This window comes from Corvus moneduloides, chromosome 9 (genome assembly GCF_009650955.1).
Source record: "Corvus moneduloides isolate bCorMon1 chromosome 9, bCorMon1.pri, whole genome shotgun sequence".
NCBI lineage: Eukaryota > Metazoa > Chordata > Aves > Passeriformes > Corvidae > Corvus > Corvus moneduloides.
Window position 1 is genome coordinate 363,121 of NC_045484.1, and position 20,437 is coordinate 383,557.

The following is a 20,437-nucleotide window of genomic DNA, read 5'->3' on the forward strand; positions in this document are numbered from 1 at the left end:
AAGATTGCCTCACATGTAGAAGACAGCAGAGTTGCTACAATTAAGGTTTGCTGCCTTTGGTTTCAAACCAGCCAGTTAACAGATCCCTGTAGGTTAGGTAAAGAGACCAAAGCCTTTAAGCACTTGCTATGAAGGTCTCGTGTTACTACTGAAATACCAAACTAAAGGATTTGGCAACTGAGCCTTAACATATTATATTACCAAGAGCAGGGGGAACCTTCTCAGCTGGTGAAGAGTTCCTGCATCAGCAACCCCTGACTGACAGCTGGGCTGTAGCAGCCTCCCTCTCCATGTCCCCAGGGAAATGAATTCTCTGTCTGATGACTAACTCATTACTCGGATTTGTGCTTAGGCAAGTCCAAGCCCAGATCAGGCACCTTGCAACACTGGATTCCTCCTGAGCTGGATCTGCTCCATCTCGACTGCTACCACCACATCAACCCTGCTCAGCCCGCTGAGAACAACACCTGTAACTGAACCTGGAGGAGCTGCCTGAAAGCAGAAGAAACTGAACGGGAAACTGGAACAGATCAGTTCTAGCTGAGCTGCATTTGGAACTCTAAAACGGGAGCGGAAGATTTGAAAGCTCTTTCGTCAGGACTTTTGGAGCCTTTGAGGCTTGAGTTCAAAGTTCTATTTAACACCACTGGTAGCAAACAAATCTTCCCCTCCAAGAAGACACGGGTGCAGACAACAGCAGAGCCAAAGGCAGAGCTGGGGGAGAACAGCGCCCTCATGCCCATGGAAGTGTGAGCCAGGCAGCAGGATTCAAGCCCTGACCAGCTCCTCCTGGGAGGCTGCTGCACACAGATGAACACTCCTCTTCTCCCCTCACTGCCCTCCTCGGTCCTTCCCCTCCTGAGGTCTGACCACAAAAAGGACATCTGCTGAAGAGAACAGCAATAAAGCTGTGGCAGGCTCCCTGTTGCTGATATATTGCCAAACCTCACGCCTGATGCATGGGGTATTTTTGCAGGATCTGAAGTGCTGACCAGAACCAGCAGTCACTTTTCAGCAGGATCAGGACAGCAGATGGGGCTGATCAGGTGTGGCGAGCCCTTTAGGCTCAGCATCCTGTCTCTATCTTCTCTGCCTCCAACTGCTCAAAATTTCATTCACAATCTATATTTTATTGGCTTATCCTTTGAAATGTGAAGCTTTAATAAACAAGTCTTATTGATGTTGTAGTAATTAAATCCACACCATAAATGACTGTCGTGTCAAGATCACCTACAGCATCCAAAATGTAATCGCTATATACACAATTATCACCTGTGAGCACCATTTAATCCAGTTTGATCACAGACAAGCAAAAGGTATTTTGATTTTTCCCTTTCCTTCGTCCTTCCTGGGAAGCTTTCTTGTCTCTAGATGACAGTGAACTGCAATCTCCTAAAGGCTTCAACAGCACATGAAACTTCCGAAAGTCGTTCTCCTGCACCTGTGTTCACCAAGGTGCAGGCAGAACCAAGCCTTGACCCAGGCTTCTAATGGAGAAGTGTGTTCTCCTGTGGCTGGGCAGGGGAGAAAGTGAACCTTTGCCTTGGACTGCTGCAGAGCTCAAGGACCACAAAACAATGTGCAGTGCCATATCAGGCTCTCAGATTATTTCTCTCCTTGCTTTCTAATTGCTACTTCTGATTAAGGAAGACAAAGTCACACCAAAACACTGAAGTACAAGCCAAATTCCATTAAGCTATTTATAGAATTCACTTTATAGGTCCATCAGCCAATTCTGCTCATTATTACCCCATTTTACTGCCTCGCCTGTGACTCACTCCTACAGCTGAGCCCATAAAGGGCCTGAGTTCACTGTTAGCAACCACGCCATACATGCTGCTGATGCTCTGACACACAGCACCAGAAACAAAGAAATTCATAACAAACTCATATAAACGATCAATCAGCTGGAGCAGGAGAGAATGACAACAAAAAATGGGGGTTTAGAGCAGCAGTGCCCATTTTTCCCCTACAGCTGACCCATGACAGGAGTGACAAGCAGAGAGGTTGGCACTGAACCCTCTGCCTCGGCAGAGCCGTGCAGGGATGGGATCCCAGCAAGGAGGCTCCAGAATAGCAGCCTTGGCCACGTGTCAGAACAAGTCTGCAACTGTGGGACAAGACAGATCCCAAGTTATCAGCTCACCCGCGCTGATCTTTGCAGCTCCTCTACACTTTGCCCCACAAAGACATTGGGAGCATTTATAAAAGCATGCAAAGCAATTATGGTAAAAATAAAACCAAGGTTATAAACACAGTCTGGACGCCAAATTTGCCTCTTTTTCTATTTAGAGCTGGCATTTCAGCATGCAAAAAATTCTCACTCCCCCTCTAAAACGTGTGCCTGGGGCTTTATAGCACATGCAAAATAAATTGCATTTATATTGGTATGTTATGGGATGCAATTCCCCTCTCCTCGAACACACTGCCTTGCCTCTCTTGTTTAGTCAAATAGCCTGCCAGCTTCTCATCAAGAAGCAGAAATTGGTTTTCCATCTCCTAGGAGATAAACAAGGCTTCCCCCTTGCAGAGGGGAAGTCGAGCTGCTGAGTGCACAATTTGAGGAGAGGCAGTGCCCAAAAAGGCTTTGCACCATGCCAGTGACGTCTGTGCCCTCTGTGGTCCCAGTCGCCACCCCGGACAGAGAAAAAACACTTTGAAAAGTAAATTTATGTATTTTCATGCAGTTTTCTTTGTGATTTTTAGTTAGACAACTCTGACTCATGGTGCTGCTGCCTTACAACTAAGGGGTTTTACATACTCTTGTCGTACCACACATTAGTAAAAGATGCATTATACCTCTCCACAGTTTCCCTTTCTCAGTTTCCAAGAGAACTGAATTCTAGGATCAGACTTTCACACTTAGGCTGTACTAATTCAGGGAAAAAAGGTTACCACACTCAACAAAGGCAGCATAAAACAATCTAAAATATCTTAACTCCATGGCCATGTAATAAATAGAATAATATAGAAATTTTTGAAGTGATTTTTTAAACAGTGGCTTTGTAAAACCAAGATGCTGTAGTTTTGTCGTTTTAAGCTGTAACTAAAGTTAAAGATTATGTATTTACAAAAAGCACAATTACATTTTAAAACTAATTCATTATCTTTTACAAAAAGGATGTCAGCCTGTAAGGCTACAGATACCACGTTAAAAAAAACCCAACACAGATGAAATATGCATCTAGCTTTCATTTTTACTTCAAAATCAGGAAAGACACGTCACCACGACTGGGCTGACTTTTCACCACACTGTTGCTAATTGTAACATTACTTAATCAAAGACACAGACCTCCTCACGCTGAGGGGCCAATTATGCAATAGGCTCTGCGTGGTGTGGCCTTACAGCAGATTAGGAGAACCCAAAGGACCGCTTTAGGAGGAGGGACAGCCTTTGGTCCTCCACCACGTCACACAGAGATGTCACCACTCCATAGGCATTGGCAGGCTGGCCATTTTTCTAAGGCATTTTACAAGCAGCTATGATGTAGAAGAATGAGATGTCCTTCCAGGACACTCTGCTCACTCCCTTGCCCACAGCATGCATTTTTAAAGAGAGAGAAACCGATCAAACTTAATTCATGTTGCATTATTCACTAAGTAGCTACAGTCTCATCCAAAAATCTTAATTGTCTAATAACTCAAGTCACCTATTTCAAACGCAGCGCCAAAGGAATGACCAGAAAGCCAGAGGCTGCCTCAGACACGTACACACTAAATCTTGCTGTTAAGACGTCTAGTGAAGCCTTTTTTTGAAACAAAGCAATAAATACTGGCCTCTTGCATAAACATGTGCAGTGCTCTTCATGTGTACAGCCACTGTGCTGTCTGATGTCTCACTGCTGTCCCAGGAGTGCAGGCTGTCAATCTTCCAGCTTTGCAAATCTGCTTTTCAGCCCTTGAGTTCTGACCATTAGCATGAAACCTGGCACATTCCAGCTAAATTATGAGCACTGTTAATTCCTCTAACCACAGACTGGCATCTTAATATATGGGAAAGCAAATGCAGGAAGGAAGAAGAAAAACATCAAGGCACAGCTGAGCATTTCCAGTGCTGCTCTTACCCTACACACGTCATTAAGGAACCATCTACACCCGTTCTGCAGCAGAAGGTTTGCAGACCTGCCAGAGAAACCTGCCTCTAGGTCCAGCCCTTTCCTGTGGGCCAGCCTGGACTGCCAGGTCCAGCTTCCACCGTTACCTCCTGTGCTACACCCAGCTCTTGGATCATGCTGGGTTTAACACCTCTCAGCAGTCAATACCATGGAGGCTGAAGTAAAGAAGAAAAGGGCATGGACAAAATTACAGAGCAATGGTGAAGGGTCTAGAGGGGAACCATATGAGGAGAGGCTGAGATCACTGGGTTTGTTCAGCCTGGAGAAAAGGAAACTCATCACAGTCTGCAACTTCCCCGTGAGGGGAAGGAGAGGGGCAGGCACTGATCTCTGCCCTCTGGTGCCCAGTGACAGGGAGGGAATGGCCTGAAGCGGTGCTCGGGCAGGTTTAGGTTGGGTATTAGGAAAAGGTTCCTCACCCAGAGGGTGGCTGGGCACTGGAAAAGGCTCCCCAGAGAAGTGGTCACAGCACTAAGCCTGTCAGAGCTCAAGGAGCTTTTGGACAGTGCTCTCAGGCACATGGTGTGACTCTTGGGGATGCTGCTGTGCAGTGATAAGAGCTGGGACTCTATGATCCTTGTGGATCCCTTCCAACTCAGAATATCCTATGATTCAACTAACTGCCTGTTCCTAAGCCTTGAGCCTGTTCTTTGGTACACTTAGGACTCGAGTTCTTCGCACAACACGAATGCGTCAGAGCAGTCTGAGCTGCTGCTGAAGTTACACAGAGCACACCACAAAGCAGAGGAAAAGGCAGAAGGCTTCCTCAGCAGCAACACAAGTTTCCAGGCTTGTGCACACAGATGAAGCAGAGTATCAGCCACGAGCTGGCCATGGGGCAAACGAAAAGGGTGAGGAAGTCCAGCATTTCCACTGACCACAATCACGAACTTCCTTCATAAAGGAATGGTGATGAGCCTGCTAAACCACCTACCCCCCACGACCTTCTTGGTTACCCTGTGTGGTCCCACACCACCCTGAGAGCCCCAGGGAGGCTCCCACTGGCTCCAGGAGACTTTCTGAAACAAGTGGTTTCTAAGAACTGGAAGAGTTCACAGCAGCTGCAGGCAGGCCAGGACCCCGAGCACACCAGCAGGCCCTGAACCTACTCTCAGACCACAACGTGAGAGCCTGTGGTCTACGGGACAGTAGGGACATCAAACCTTGTACTGGCTGCTTGTCTCCACAATCAACAATCACTCGGTCACTACTCATCAGCCTGGGGACAGACTTTCTAGCAGGGCTGTTGTGTCAGGACAGGGGACAACGGTTTTAATCTGAAAGAGGGTCAGTCGAGATTAGATACAAGGAATACGGTTTTTTCACAGTGAGGGTGGGCAGGCCCTGGCACAGGGTGCCCAGAGAAGCTGTGGCTGCCCCATCCCTGGAAGTGTCCAAGGCCAGGCTGGAAGGGGCTTGGAACACCCTGGTCTAGCGGGAGGTGTCCCTGCCCATGGCAGGAGGGCTGGACTAGATGACCTTTACAGGTGCCTTCCAACCCAAACCGCTCCCTGATTCCATTCTATGACTCCAGCTCTGTGCAAAACCTGACCTTTATTCCACATCCATGTTACACTCATTACTGGTTAAGCACAATCCAGTCTGTTTGTGCTCAACACCTCAGAGGAAGCCACTGCACCAGCAGTGTGGGTGGGTGTGCTCTGAAGGCACAGACAGCGGCAGGGCTTGGTACAAAGCAGTCTCTGTGTGGACTTGCTGTGAGCACTGAACCGCTTCTGACAGCAAAGTGACTTTTACATGAACACACGGTACTCCACATTTTCACACAGGCATCTGTGCTCCAAATATTTTAGTGAGCATCCAGCTGTTCTCTCTGGACCCTACTCCAACCATATGCACTGTTTACCTTTCAAATTTTATTGCTCCAGGGAAGAGGAACCAGACATCATCTCCTCCTCTAAATGCTGGTACGCAGCCAAGTTCTCCTCCTGTCCACCGTTTGCACACTCTGGGAGCTAACGTTTTCCACAAGCCCAATAACCTATTTTTCTACAGCTAATCCAATACCTGGCATCAGGTCTCCAACTGAGAAGAGGACTGTCACGGGATTATATTCATTTTTTTGTTAGTTTACATACTAATTATAAATACAGAGGCCTCCAGACTGAATTACAGCCTACACAGAATCAAGGACCTGCATCTGGGGTGTCCTCATGGGTGTGTGACAACACAGTGAAATAAAGACAAAGCATTAATCTCTTCGTGGCTGCTTCTGATGTGCAGCACTTCTGTTGAAGGCTCTTTTAAGCCTTAAGCATTCCCATGTAAACAAAACCTCAACCTGCTACAAAGTAATCTTGTGCAATTGGAAATAAATGTTTATTTTGAAATAAAAAGAAGACATCTGCATATACACAGACAAATCAAAAGCCTTTGATCAACCCTTCAAAGCATGTCTGCATTTAACAAAAACTGTCAGGCTCGTAACTTCCTTTGGAAAGAAACAGAATGTGATGTCCCACATCCTACTTATTCACCAAGATTATTTATCCCCCTAAAGAATATTGTTTTGTTTATTCAGTAACACAAATAAATGCAAACTAAAGATTTGTAGCTGTCAGTTAACAGGGCAAGTGCTTTACTAATGAAAGCAGAAACAAGGGTGGAATAACATGGGACACATTGCCAGTGCTGGCACTCTCAGAATGTCCCAAACTTGCACCTCTTGCTTTCCTAATCCATCATGAGTAAACAGGTGGCCACAAGGATTACAGGCACCAGCAGAGGATCTCCATCACCACTAAAGCTTTTCCCCTACCAATCAATGTTACTTTAACGCCACCTCTTACTTTTGGGTTTGAATTCTACCCTAGAGCACCCATATTCCCCACTCCTACCCCGTTACACCATTCCACCCCACAGAACCAGTGTGATCCTTGTTTGAAAGGTGCTACTGGAATTCAGGATTGGGGTTAAGTAATCTCCATAATAAGAGGATACAACGGGACGCTCTTGTACCATCTGATATTACAACAACGATATCTGCTTACACGAGTATTAAAGGGAGGTTAAATTTAAATATCTGGAAGGCAGGTATTCTAGGAAATAATATTTAGAGTGGCCCCTGTCCATTCGAGCAGATAATCAGGATGAATAATTTACAGCTGCACTTCCGTGCCCGCTGCAGCCGAGAAGAGAGGCACCATGAGGAGCTCGGGGAGATGCCGACACAGCTGCTCACCAAGCGGAATAATCGGGAGCACTCCGAGCAAGAGTGGTCCAGTAACCTGTTTCACTTAGGTGACAAATAGGACAGAAAGGAGTGGGAGGACAAGGAATCAAAAAAACCCCAAAAAAACCAAAAACACAACAACAACCCAAAACCAGCACGGACCCAGCGAGTGAGGTCAGAATTTCATGCTTTTGCAGGACTGCACATTCTGCCTCAGAGGAAAACAGAGCTACACTCGGGTTTCACCTCTAAATCATCACAGATTCTTGCCAAAGGTATTTTAGGGTCAGGAAAGGGTGCCTGACCTGGCACACTGCATTCAGGCCTTCCTGCTGTGCCACGGGGACCCAGGAGCTGTGAGTGATATCATGGGAGCAGCATCCACTCACCCCGACTGCTCCGGTAACAGTGAGCAGAACGCAACAAACAGCTAACAAAGCAAACGTGCTCCAAGGAACTCTCCAGAAAGCCAAGCAAGTCTCATCGTACAGCTGGGAATCCAGCACCACTTGATACCTTTTCCAGTGATGTGCACGGGATTGAATTAACAGACTGAACACTAATTTAGTCCAGATGTTGCTCAGGCGGAAGGATGGTGCAGGTGTCATCAGGGGAGTGCCTTGTAAAAAGATGAGAAGTATCTGGAGGAATAACACTGGCATATAAAAACTATCATTACAAAGGAGACAGATGGATGAAAAAAAAAAAAAAAGTGTCTTTGAACAGATTAAAGAAATCCATGTGTACAGCTAGGAACTGCCAAAAAAGACATGCTATGGTCTGGAATAACTCTCATGAAACACAGGGAGCCACAGCACCCTGCAACTGCGTGAGGGGACAGCTATAAACAACCTCCTCCTACCATACAGCCTTGATAGGTTTTGCTTATCCACATCGACAAGGTTTTTGTTAAAATCACAGTCTGTTTATTACCCGAAAATAGGAAAAAGCAGATAGACACAGGTGTGATTCAATGCAGCACAGTGAGAAGGGTCACCACATAACCACAGAATATATTGCACAATTTAGAGCCAAGATCCTCTTCCGAGCAGCACTTTGTCCACTCAAGTAGCACAAGGAACTATCTCTTGCAGAACCTAAGAGTCATTCTGAAGTTAGGTTTGTTTACCCATCCACAAACAGAAAATGCCTAAATACAAACCCAAAGGAAGTTACTCATGATGGATGGTTCACCTATTACCTGCCTTGCCTACTATTTACAGCAAGCCTTGGTTGGGTAGCAGGTTTTTTTCATTGTTTTAAAGACTTTCCAAAGTGCTTTCAGCATTCTACTAAGCAGTAGGAAGCATTTCTATCGATACATAAATTTTATTGACTGACATGGTAAGCAGCCTGCAGCAGAAATCTAAGAAATTCATTCACAAATGCCAGATTACACATCCAGCTGAGCAGAATAAGAACCAGAACAGTCGCAGCTTTGCTGTACAAAACTCCCTTGTCTTCACAATCCAATATATTATCCAAAGATTAGCTTACAATTCATGCAAGGTAAATCAAAGCCAACTCTGCAGCTTTGCAGCATGTCTGTGATCAACTAGATCAATTAGCAAATGGATTTTAGTTAGACCAGTCTAAAATGAGATTACATTAGGCTCGTACTGGGAGGCTGGGTTTCAGTAGCACAGCCCTGGAGTTTCTGTGCTAAACTCAAAATAACACAGAAGTATCCATTGCAAAATCCATATTAAACTGGAAACATGCAGGCCAACAGCCAGCCCCTGACAACAGCGGCTACATTCCCTCCCAAAATGCAAGGAGCTTACTCCATCTCCTCTGATAGGGACTAGAGCAGTGTTTTGGGCACAGTTTGTGTGCAGTCATGCACTAAACCTGGCCTAAAGCTTCTATGAACAAAGGCAGAAGGGCTCAAAAAAGAGGAGGATGTAAGCAACAGGGACAGAGAAATGGTCTTGATCCATTTCCAGCACAAAAGGTGAAGGAATTAGTGTAACTGCTCTCCACTTAAGGGCGGGTCAGGCAGACAGACTTAAATAGGAGTGGTTCAAAACAGTTTGGATTATATTCTCTACAGTACAAAGACCCAACCTCTCCAAAAATGAACGGAACATTGTTCTACTGATGGAAACTGTCTTAAGTCATTGCTTTCCTTTTGTTGAGGTTTTTAAAGCATCAAAGGAGGCAGAAGCACAAGTTAAAATCCTTACAGTGCTTAAAAGAACATAAATATAATACTATTTTATTCTTCACCTCTTCTTGCTTTGCCAAATACGTTTACACACAAACACTACAGCACATTACAGAACACCACTGTAACACAGGCATTGAAAATAAAGAAATCAAAATGCTGAACTATAACACTTTACAACTAGGAACTCAAGCACACCTTGAAATCCTAGATATCCCTGGCCAAGCCCAGTAACTCACATTCCGACATCAGCCTACAAAGTTTCATTAGCACAGACACCATTTGCTCACATTGTCAATAATAAACCAATGGACAGAAGGGGGGGGGGGGGGGGAAAGTCTTATAATTGCTCCAGTCTCCCATAAAAATGAGGCTGGGTTTTCAATAAAATTGGTAGGTTGTCTTCAAAAGTTAATATAATCAGTTTGGCCTGCACAGAAAACTTCAGTTGCTCTTAGTCTTATGCTGTTGGGGAGAAAGGTTTGTGGGTGGGTTTCACGCAATTTTGCTACTCAAAATAATAAAAGCAAGACTTTCCTCTTTGCCAGTGCACGTTGAGTTTTCCAAAGATAACCCACAGATTTTGGATTCTGGGACCATAACCTTTAGAAACCTAGTTCTAGGACCTGCACTTCAGAGAAAAGTGTGATTCATTTAACAAAATTAGCAGGATGAGTAGAATGAGCTATGAAGTGTCAGGTTAAACCTAAAAATTACACCTACCTGAGCATTGCTTCCACAAAGTTTTCAGCTTGGAATGCACCTCTGAAGAGTTTAAGGACAGACTGCCCCATCCCACACACACTCTCTTAACCTATTAATTATTGCAGCTCTGGTTTTAAAACCTCAATCAAAGAGCAGGTGGAGTTAAATTTTAAAAAAAGACCACATTATATTAACTACATCACACCTCGTTTCCCATTTCTAATCAACAAAAGGAAAGTAATCAATGACCTAACACAAAGAGTGACCAGCCTTACTGATGTTAGACAACTGACTGCACCAGGAGCAGCACTTGTTCTCCTGCTCTATAAATATGAAAGAAGCCTGGAGCCATGTCCAGAAATTAGTAAAATTAGCTCTGCAATCAAAGTGAAAATAATAAAGGTAAGGAGGTTATAAATCAGTTGGAAATCCACATGAAGGACAAGAAAGTAAGGAGTGAAGCAACACAGAGGCAAAAACTCTTCAGTACTTCAAAGACAGCAAAAGGAAGAAAGATACAGAAAGTAAAATGCTCCTTTATGAAATGTTGCACAGATCATCACTTAATTAAACAAACTATTCAAAACGCAGTGAGCTTAAAACCAAACACCTTACTAGAATACTCTAGAGCAGTCAGAGGCAATAAACAGTGCAAACAAGAAGATATACACGTGCAAACAAGAAGATATACTCATGTCTGCATAGAAGAGGCAGCACAGCATTCAAGGAGGACACAGAACAAAAGGATGAGACTCTTCCAGCTCACATCACCAGTAACAAACCGGGAACCAGTGTCTCTCCAGCACAGCTGTCTCCCAGAGTGGCTGGCTCTCACAGGAAAACAAAGGTCTATTCTCAAACAATGAAGAAAGCACTTCCACCACTGAATGACCTTATAAGCAAGAGGAATCCAGCTGTTGCTGTCTCAAACTATACAAAGACATTTATTGTCCCAATGAAAGAGGACAAAGAGTCCTAACAATCAAAAATAGCATGCAGGCTGTGAAAGGACAGGCATTTGCCCATCAGGATATTAAGTTTACCAGTTTAGGAGGACTGAGGACAGAAAAGTAGCGGGACTACGTGTCCAGCGCCCAGAGCCAAGAAAAACACAAGTGTGGGTTACAATTTGCTTACCTTCTATAGAAGGGGCCTGGTCCACAGCCGCATATAGCATCTCTTTCAAAGCCTGCAAGGGAGAGGCAGAGAACAAGGAACACCGTTAGTATTAAAAGAGAGGAAAAAAAATTACACTGTTTTGATATGCCTGTTTGAAAACAAAAGCAATTAAAGCCCTTTTATCCTGCAGACGGGCACAGAAAGCTATGGTACGTGATGTCAAGACTATCACACGTATTTCTGCTCACAAGTAAAACAGGTTCATGTTTACTGACTGCTTTGTCTAAAGCCTGTTATCTTACTAATCTATAAAATTTATTCCAACTGTACATTTCAACATCTTCCTTTGGAAAAATGTTTCCCAGTTGGTAGGATGCTAAAGGCTTTACATTAAAAAAAATAAAGAAATAACAACAAAACCTGAAGTGTTGCGTGACACAAAGGAGTTTGTCAAGGCAAACAGAGGAAAAGCAGCCTCAGGGATTTCTCATCACTGTTATATAGGAGTACAAAAATACACATACATCCTAAAAGATGAAGACAACACGATGAAGGAGATTAGGGAACCAAGGGTGACAACCTGCTCTAGAGATGGGAACTGAAGAGCAACATTAACACCAGCCAGAGTCATTAACCAGGTTTCAGGTCCTGGAGGCACCATGAGCCTCTCTCTCCCGGAGAGCACAGAGCAGCCACTCACCCACAAGAGAGGAGCACAGCAGCAGCAGGTCCAGGAGGCGAGGGGCTCCTACAGATACACACAGAGCACCCCTGGCAGTCACCCCTCCTTCACCAGAGCCACGAGGGAGGCACCACATCACGAGCCTCATCACTCGCAGTTCCTCTCTGGAAGGCCTCTTTCCAGGCAGTTGTTAAGGTGCTGGTGTTACTCCAGGCATAGATTAAAGATTTGCTCGCTCACATCACATAAACTGAATTCAGATCAGTGACCGAAGGAATGAGGTGAGGTCAGGGGAGAGTCACAATGATGATCAGAGGCTCGGAGCACTTCTGCTTAGAGACAGCCTGAGAGAGCTGGGGGTGTTCAGCCTGGAGGAGAGAAGGTTCCAGAGAGACCTCAGAGCCTCTTCCAGGGCCTAAAGGGGCTCCAGGAGAGCTGGAGAGGGACTTGGGACAAGGGATGGAGTGGCAGGACAAGGAGAATGGATTCAGACTGACAGAGGGCAGTTTTAGAGTAGATATTAGGAAAAAAATCTTTACTGGGAGGGTGGTGAGGCCCTGGCACAGGTTGTCCAGTGAAGCTGTGGTTGCCCCATCCCTGGAAGTGTCCAAGGCCAGGTCGGATGGGGCTTGGAGCAACCTGGGATAGTGGAAGGTGTCCCTGCCCATGGCTGGGAGTTGGAACAAGATGGTCTTTTAAGGTCCCTTCCAACCCAAAACATTCCAGGATTCTATGAATAACCTGAACCATAAGTTTGGAACTAGAAGCCACCAGGAAGGACCCATTCCTACTGCAAAGTGATTTGCTTACACACACCTCACATCTTAATGTCCATACTGAACATGAGCACCCTCTACCACTGAAAAAAAAAACCATTCCCTCACTTTTGAGCCCACAGAAATCTAACACAAAAAAGTCATTCAGGTCTTCTTAGTTCCTATCTATTCTGCCTGATTCCCAACATATCCCATACTTCTACCATCTTGAAAAATAGCAGCAGCAGAGGTGTGTGTCATAGTGTCCAGGACAAAACCTCCCAGCCTAAATGGCAAATCCCCCAACACCCTCGAGGTAAAAACCACCAGCTCAGCAGCTGGGACCTGAGCGCTGTTGTAACCCGGTGGTTACAGTCCTGTTAGGTAAATACGAGGTCTAAAGGACAAGTCTGTTTATCACACAATAGCCAAGGTGGCTGCTTACACCGGCAGCTCTGGCATCTCTCAAAGGTCTGGCTCCTGAGTCCACAGAGGTCTCAACAAAGGTCACTTGCATAATTGTTTTCCCAGCTGAGCCACTGCTGAATGATCCTCATTCCAGCGGCACAGCTCTCCCCTACCCTTGGTGCTTTCCTAAAATTCCTCAGGAACACTGGCCACTTCACTCCTTCCCCCCGTGACTCACTGGTCAGCAGCACATGATCTGCCTCTGCACACCAAGTGGTCACAAAGTCTCCCTCCTTTTCCATCCCACTCGTCATCCTCACCTACCTGTAACTTTTTCCATGAACCACAACCACATGACACAGGATACACAAACCAGAAGAGACAGGACATCGCAAGTCACTGTAGTAACAACTCATCTCTCAACCCACCCAGAGGTAAACCGGGTGTAAGTCCTACCTCTGGTTTTATCAGTCATTTTTTCAGAAACAAATTTAAAAGGACAACATTGACAGTCCTGCACTAAACAATCTTGAAAGCTGAAGGTGTCAGTCGTCCCACAGACCTCTCCCCGCGCAGGCTGACATAGTACAATCTGGCAGCTGCAGGGCAGCAGATTTTGTTACTGCTTTCCTGACCCATATAAGTAAACCAATAACCTGAAAGACTCAGTGCTCCTTCACAGCTAAACTATTTAGTCCTCTAGATTACAGAATTGTAGAACTGATCGTTTACAAAAGTTATCCGTCACTGTCAATGTGAAACACTCAAGAATTACTCGTTCTGCCCTCAAACTAGACAAAACGGGTTATTGCCTTGCTTTAGACTGTGCCAGCGCTACACCTTGCACCCACAGCAAACTTGTGTAAATACATACGAGAGAAGAAAAAAAAGGCAAAAAGAAAACACTTGAAAATACAACCATCAAACCTTAACAGTGAACAAAATCAAGGACAAAAACCTTAAAACTCAAAAAAACCTGCTGTCTTAAAGGAGTCTTTCAAACCACTTATGCTCCTCTAAGCTCGTCCGCTAACAGCCCGAAGGACAAACAGCGAAATAGCACAACAGATTTGTGTCAGGAGGTGGCAAGCCTGGGTGTGAACTGCCTATCATGAAGCTGGGTTTGACGAGCAGAATTGGCCACCTCCCAAAAACTGAAAGACGGTTTCTGCAAGAGAGACTCTGAAGGCAAGCAGGCAACCTCAGCTATCAGTTTCCTCTCCCCACACCTACTTCCTGCTGCAGGTGGTGTCTGGGAGAAATGATGCTTAAAACTTAGCAACCTGTTTCTCTTCTCAAAAATGGACTTAAAACCTGGGGTCTCCCTCGGAGGGAAGGGAGGTCACCTGCTCACACCTTTACCCATCTCTCCCATGAACTTTGCACCTGTAATAACTGTTCTGCTCCTCCTCCTGCCCCAGCTGCTGTGATTTCAAAGGTATTATGCACATTTCCTATAAAAATACCATCAGACTTCTGCAGATAAACAAATTCAGGCCAGATTAACTGCAACCAAACAGCCCTCTGGCAACTGGGCAACTGAGTTGTACAGTTCCATCAGCTGGACACACAGACACACACTTGCATTTAGAAGTCTGAGCAAGCAGAGCAACGCTCTCCTCCTGAAAGCAATCCAGAGAGGGACACGAGAGCAAAGGAAACCAGGAGAGTTTGTGGATCAACAGAGGACTAACAACCCCACAATTTCACTGCATCAAAAATGAACATTATATGCAGCAGAGCAAACTCTCAGCAAAAAAAAAGAAGCATCGGCTGAAATTCATGCAAGCGTTACCTGAATTTGTTCAGTACTGACTATGTGGAAATGAGGATTCAGTTGTCTGGCACAAAACATTGGGATTCTGTTTGTTTTCATATTTTTCCAAAGGAAGTGAAGGGTAAATGGATGGTCCAAAACTTTTAAGGCAAAAAGTGCACTGAAGCAGTGCACATCACAGCAACAGTTTAACAGGCTAGGAAAATGTGACCCACTTTACAGAAGAAAATACACTACCAGATCCCCTAAAACAAGGTGAGCAAACCCTTTCACTGCTGCTGCCAGGGTGAGGCACGTCCACAGGTCACTGCCCCGCCTGCTCCACACTGCCAGATGCCTCTCCTCTGCTGTGGGCTTCGCACAGAGAAAGCAGCAAGTACAGAAGATTGAAGCATTACTTTTAACAACCAGGAAGTTTTGGGATGCCAGCTCCTGAAATTGTAACCAAAGTTGTTTAAAACTTTGTCATATTTAACGTCATCAAGAAGCATTTCCACAATTTAAGCATTTGTCAACACATCGTTCTAAACTCAACTGCGTCCGGGGAGCAGCCTGATAATGACACTCAGTATTCCAACAGGAAAAGTCATCCCTTTATGTTGGGACTGGGTATTCTGCTGCTGCCACCAGTCCTCTCATAAAGCCTTCCTGGTCATTTGCACTAGCTTAGATTTCCAGAACCATCAGTTGGGGATGGATTTTCCTTAGTAAATGTGACACATCCAATCCGCATTATTTAATGCAATCTTCAGAATGGAAATTTGGCATGGAAAGCCAAACCAAGCCAATCAAGGTTTGTGTAAAGCTCCACACTAACGTTGACTCAGTCACGGTAAATGTCTTTGGGAAAAGCTGAACGAAACAGAATAGCATTCATTGCCATTTTTCCTCTTTTCTGTAAGCCAAGTGGTCCTTCTCAAAAAGCAGATGCACAGCAATGGTCACTGCAGCGCTTCTGCTGAAAGAGAACAAGAATCCAAGTCACACCTACCAAAATGTATCTTACTTTTGCCTGTTTAAAGGAAATTAATGGATTTTTCTCTCCCTAAAGCTCTCACACTGACTGCCAGCCCTAAGCCTGGGTAACTTCCATACTTCCTATAAGCACACTTAAAATACTTGAACTGATTATTTTTGGAGTAAAAGATCACATCAACGGTAAGAAGTTTTGAGGACTGTCAATTGTTAAAGACCACCTGAAAGTGAAATTACATTTTTAGGTATTGAAAACACAACAATCTCATTGTTTTTTCTGGCATTATCTCCAACAGATTACACCTGGTCTGGCTGGCAAAGCTCCCCCAGGCACGCTCGCTCCAAATCTCACCCAAGGATCTCACAGGTTACCTGGGTCCTGCCACTCTCCAGGGCTGAATGACTGCACCTGCTCTCCAGTGGAAATAACTACAAATGCCAGAGCAGAAAACTGAGATGAGAGCATGGAAGCTTTATGATACAGAATGACTTAAAGAAATTTCCACACCATCTTTTAATCCTTTCATGGAGAATGGCTTCAAACTGAAAGAGAGCAGGGTTCAATCAGATATTAGGCAAAAAATCTTCCCTGAGGGTGGGCAGGCCCTGGCACAGGGTGCCCAGAGCAGCTGTGGCTGCCCCTGGATCCCTGGCAGTGCCCAAGGCCAGGCTGGACACTGGGGCTTGGAGCAGCCTGGGACAGTGGAAGGTGTCCCTGCCCATGGCAGGGGTGGCACTGGATGAGCTTTAAGATCTCTTCCCACCCAGCCCATTCCAGGATTCTGTGATCTGGAATGTGACGTCCTGGAAACAGGAAGAATCTTTTCAGAGCTCTCTACCCAAGATCATCTCTCACTCTGAAAGGGTGGTTACTGCTGTAATTAAGAAGGAAACGATGTAAACTGCGAGGTGAAGAAACATTGTAACGCTATTAAATACACCAACAACGTCTTAAAATGTTACTGTGACACCTTCGGCAGGCACTATTGCACACAAGTAACACAGGCAGCGTTTAACCTCACATTCGCTAATCAACGCCTGGGAATTTCTCTGGATAAAGGAGGGCTGGGTGCTTTTTGCCTCAGGTATAATCAACAAGTAAACTGAGGTAGTGCTGGGCTTTTATGCACTGCACCCACACGACCACCAGTTACTGAATAATAAATGCCGGGCTATTCCATCGCTGCAATATGCATGAGCAGGCGGCTGACTCACATCCAGCCAGCTGCAACAAGGCAAACAAAGAGTTGGAAAGTTATTACTGAAAGAGAGGGTGAGGTTTGTGTTTTCCTTCACTCTACATTAAGCTGTCTACCCAAGGAGGAGATTACTTGTGATTAGAAGGAGTAAGAACTTGAAGGAAGTTTTTACTGAAATCTACATTTTAGACTGGGATGGGGGAATGGAGAATGACACAATAACACTGCCTTAGTTAAAACAGCTGAAAATTAACCTCCAAGAATGACAACAGTGGCCGATGAGCAGCAGAGCTCTTCACACGTAAATCAAGGTGTCGTGGTTCACTGGGTCTCCCTACCCTCTCTGCACAGCTGTTTGCTCAGCATGCAGCCAGATCTTTCACCCTTGTTATTTCCCCCTTGCCGTCCCCTCCAACCCTGCTCTTAGGAAGGTGTCCAAGTTTTCTGTTTCCAGGAACAGAAGACAACTCTCACAGGGATAACCCATCAGAGACATGATGCAGAGCAAAACCGGTCCTTTATTTTATCAAGACAATGGTTTTCCTCCTCCTCAAAGACCGATGGCATTATTCGGCCATCTAGCTCGCCACATAATTCAAGGAGATCACAATATTGTTGTAAAGCCAAATCCAACTGCAGTTTTCTATTTAAACGTCCATTCCTCTGCAGTCAGGTAAAGGAAAACAAAGGAAGAGTGAAAAGGGCAAATATAAACTTTTCGAGCTCGACATCACAACAAAGCAGGCTAAGATTAATGTGGTTTTCCGTGCAAATGGAGACAGATTAATAGGGACAGTATAAATGAATCGCGATTATAGTCCCAGGGAGAAAATACAGGCCTTCGAACAACAGCAAAGGTTGCATGGCTTTAACTGAGTCAATCAGTCAAGAAGTTTTGCTGATCACGGCTGCCCTACAATCAAGCTTTCCGTTGTCTAGATTTAATTATTACTTGTGGAAAAGACATCGCTGGCACCTGCCACTTTTTACTGCTGACGCTGAAATAGGAAATGTTTTTACTACAAATAACCACCCCCAGCTCCGTCCAGTTAAACCCAAGCCCAGCACCGGTGTGATAAATCTGAAACGAAGCAATCAGCGTGACCTTTAGCAGGCTGGCGCGATAAAGCCTGGAAAGCTGTATTCTGCAGATAATTCACGATTAATGCAGCAGAACTTGGTGTAAACAGTGCTCATAAACGCCCCGACTCGGGTGTGAAACAGAGAGATGCAGAGCCTTACTTAAAAATGCTCGTAAAATGGGAGTTGATGGGGCTTTGGTGCCTTGTTTTGGGGGGCTCAGGGCAGTTGTTGGGGGTCTGGTGCCCTGTTTTGGGGGGCTCAGCGGAGCCGACAGCGGTACCGGTGGCCCCCGGCAGGGCAGGGAGGGCGCCGGGAGCTGCCCAGCCCGGCGGGATCGCCCTTGGGAGGCCGGGAGCCTCTCAAAGTCACCGCTCCTCCGCCGCCGGGGCCGGGAACCGGCGCTGCTGCTGAACCCCCGCCGGGGCTGCGTGTGCCCCGACCTCCGTCCCCCGGCAAGAGGTTACAGGCGGCAATTAATTCATTAATTAACGAACCGGACACCCGAGGAGCGGGTGCCCAGCGCCGCAGCCGCAGCCTCCCCGCCGCGGCGGACACACACGCGCTGCCGCTCCATCAGCACCGCCCCGCGGCACGGCGGGCACCGGGAGGCGCGGGGGGCCGGGGCCGGTGCCCGCACTCTGCCCGGGGCCGTACCTCATACTGGATGTACTGCTTCCGCCACTCGGGGGTGATGTGCGCCGCGAGGTGCTCGGCGAACTTCATCCTGCCGCCGCCGGCGGGCCGGGGCCGCGCTCGCTCCGCGTCCGCAGAGCCGCCTCGGCGGCGCCTGGCTGCGAACGGGCGTCGGTAGTGGGGGGCGGGGGGGGTCCGCCGCCACCGCACATGGGCCCCCGCCCGCCCGCCCCGCCACTCTTCAGCCCGCCTCGGGCCTCCTCAGCGCCGCCCCGCCGCTGCCACCGCCTCCTCGGCCGCCGCCGCCGCCATATTCGCCACCGCCTCCCGCCGTCACCGCCCGCAGCCAACCGGCACCGGCACCGCGCGTCCCCGGCACCGCCGCCCGCCCACCGCCGCGGGGCGGGGCCTGCGCCCGGCACCGCCCCGGGCCCGCCCGCCCGCCGGCACCGCCGCTCCGCCGCCCCGGGCGGGGCCTGCGCCCGGCACCGCCCCGGCACCGCCCCGGGCCCGCCCCGGCACCGCCCCGGCACCGCCCCGGCACCGCCCCGGGCCCGCCCCGGCACCGCCCCGGCACCGCCCCGGGCCCGCCCCGGCAGGAGGCGCCGTTCCCGCGCTCGCCGCCGGGGGGCGCCGCGGCCCGCGCGGGCTCGGGCCGGGTTTGGGGTCGGGCTCGGGGCGCGGGCGCGGCACCCGCGGCCCCCGGGACGGCCGGGACAGCCCTGGGGCAGTGCGGGGCTCTGCGGGGAGGGACGGGACGGGAACGGGAGGAGGATGAGATGGGAAGGGGGTGAGAACAGGATGGGATAGGATGAGAGTGGGGATGGGAATGAGATGGGAGGGGGATGGGGTCGGAATAGGGGTGGGAGGGGATGGGGTGCGATAGGATGAGAGCGGGGAAGGTGATGAGACGGGGATGGGATGGGAGTGGGATGGGCATGGAATGGGGATGGATGGGGAAGGGGATGGGATCGGGAAAGCAGTAGGATGGGATGAGATCAGTGTATGATGGGATGTATATGGAGATGTGATGGGAAGGGACTGGGATGAGGATGAGGTGAAGCGGGAATGGGGTGGGAAGGGGAGAATTGTGGCAGGGAGATGTGTGTGTATGGGGGGAAATAAGTGACAGGATGGGGAGGGATCAGGGAGGGGAAAGACAGAGGACAGGGACAGAGATGGGGAAAGAGTAGGAGAAAATACAGGAAAGAACAAGAGTAAGAATTGAGGGAGGAGGGAAGCTGGGCTAACAGGCCACAAAAGACCGGGAGAAAAGGGGAAAAAAATGAGAACAGGGGAAAAGAAAGGGGGAGGGGAAAGGGAAAAGTCTCCAAAAGTTGCGTGATCTCCACAGCCTTTGCCCGCGCGCTGCCCATCAATGCCGTGCACATCCGGGCTGGCACAGGGGGAGCAGGGGCTCCAGGGCAGCTCTTGGAGCAAACCCACCCGCACGGGGCCAGGCTGCCCTGGAACACAGACACCCCCGGGGCTGCCGGGGTCGGTACCCGCTGGGTCACTGCCTGAGAGACCAAACTGGAGCCGGTTGGAGTGGGGCTGCAACCCTTGGTTATCGCAAGGATTCTCAGTGGCCCTAACCCTGCCCCTCCCCCGTTCCTAGATTTTGGG

The 20,437-nt window shown here is 47.7% G+C and overlaps 1 protein-coding gene across 1 annotated transcript in view; it reads right to left on the reverse strand.

Annotated features, from left to right (window-relative positions):
* XPR1 (xenotropic and polytropic retrovirus receptor 1) overlaps positions 1-19,004 on the reverse strand; it is a 110,563-nt gene extending 91,559 nt beyond the window's left edge. The window contains exons 1-2 of the mRNA XM_032118530.1: positions 18,833-19,004; positions 11,318-11,369 (exon numbers count right to left, since the gene is read on the reverse strand). Of these exons, the coding sequence (XP_031974421.1) occupies positions 11,318-11,369; positions 18,833-18,901 (121 nt within the window). The 5' untranslated portion in view covers positions 18,902-19,004. The remainder of the gene's footprint in view (positions 1-11,317; positions 11,370-18,832) is intronic.
* Positions 19,005-20,437: the final 1,433 nt, after the last annotated feature.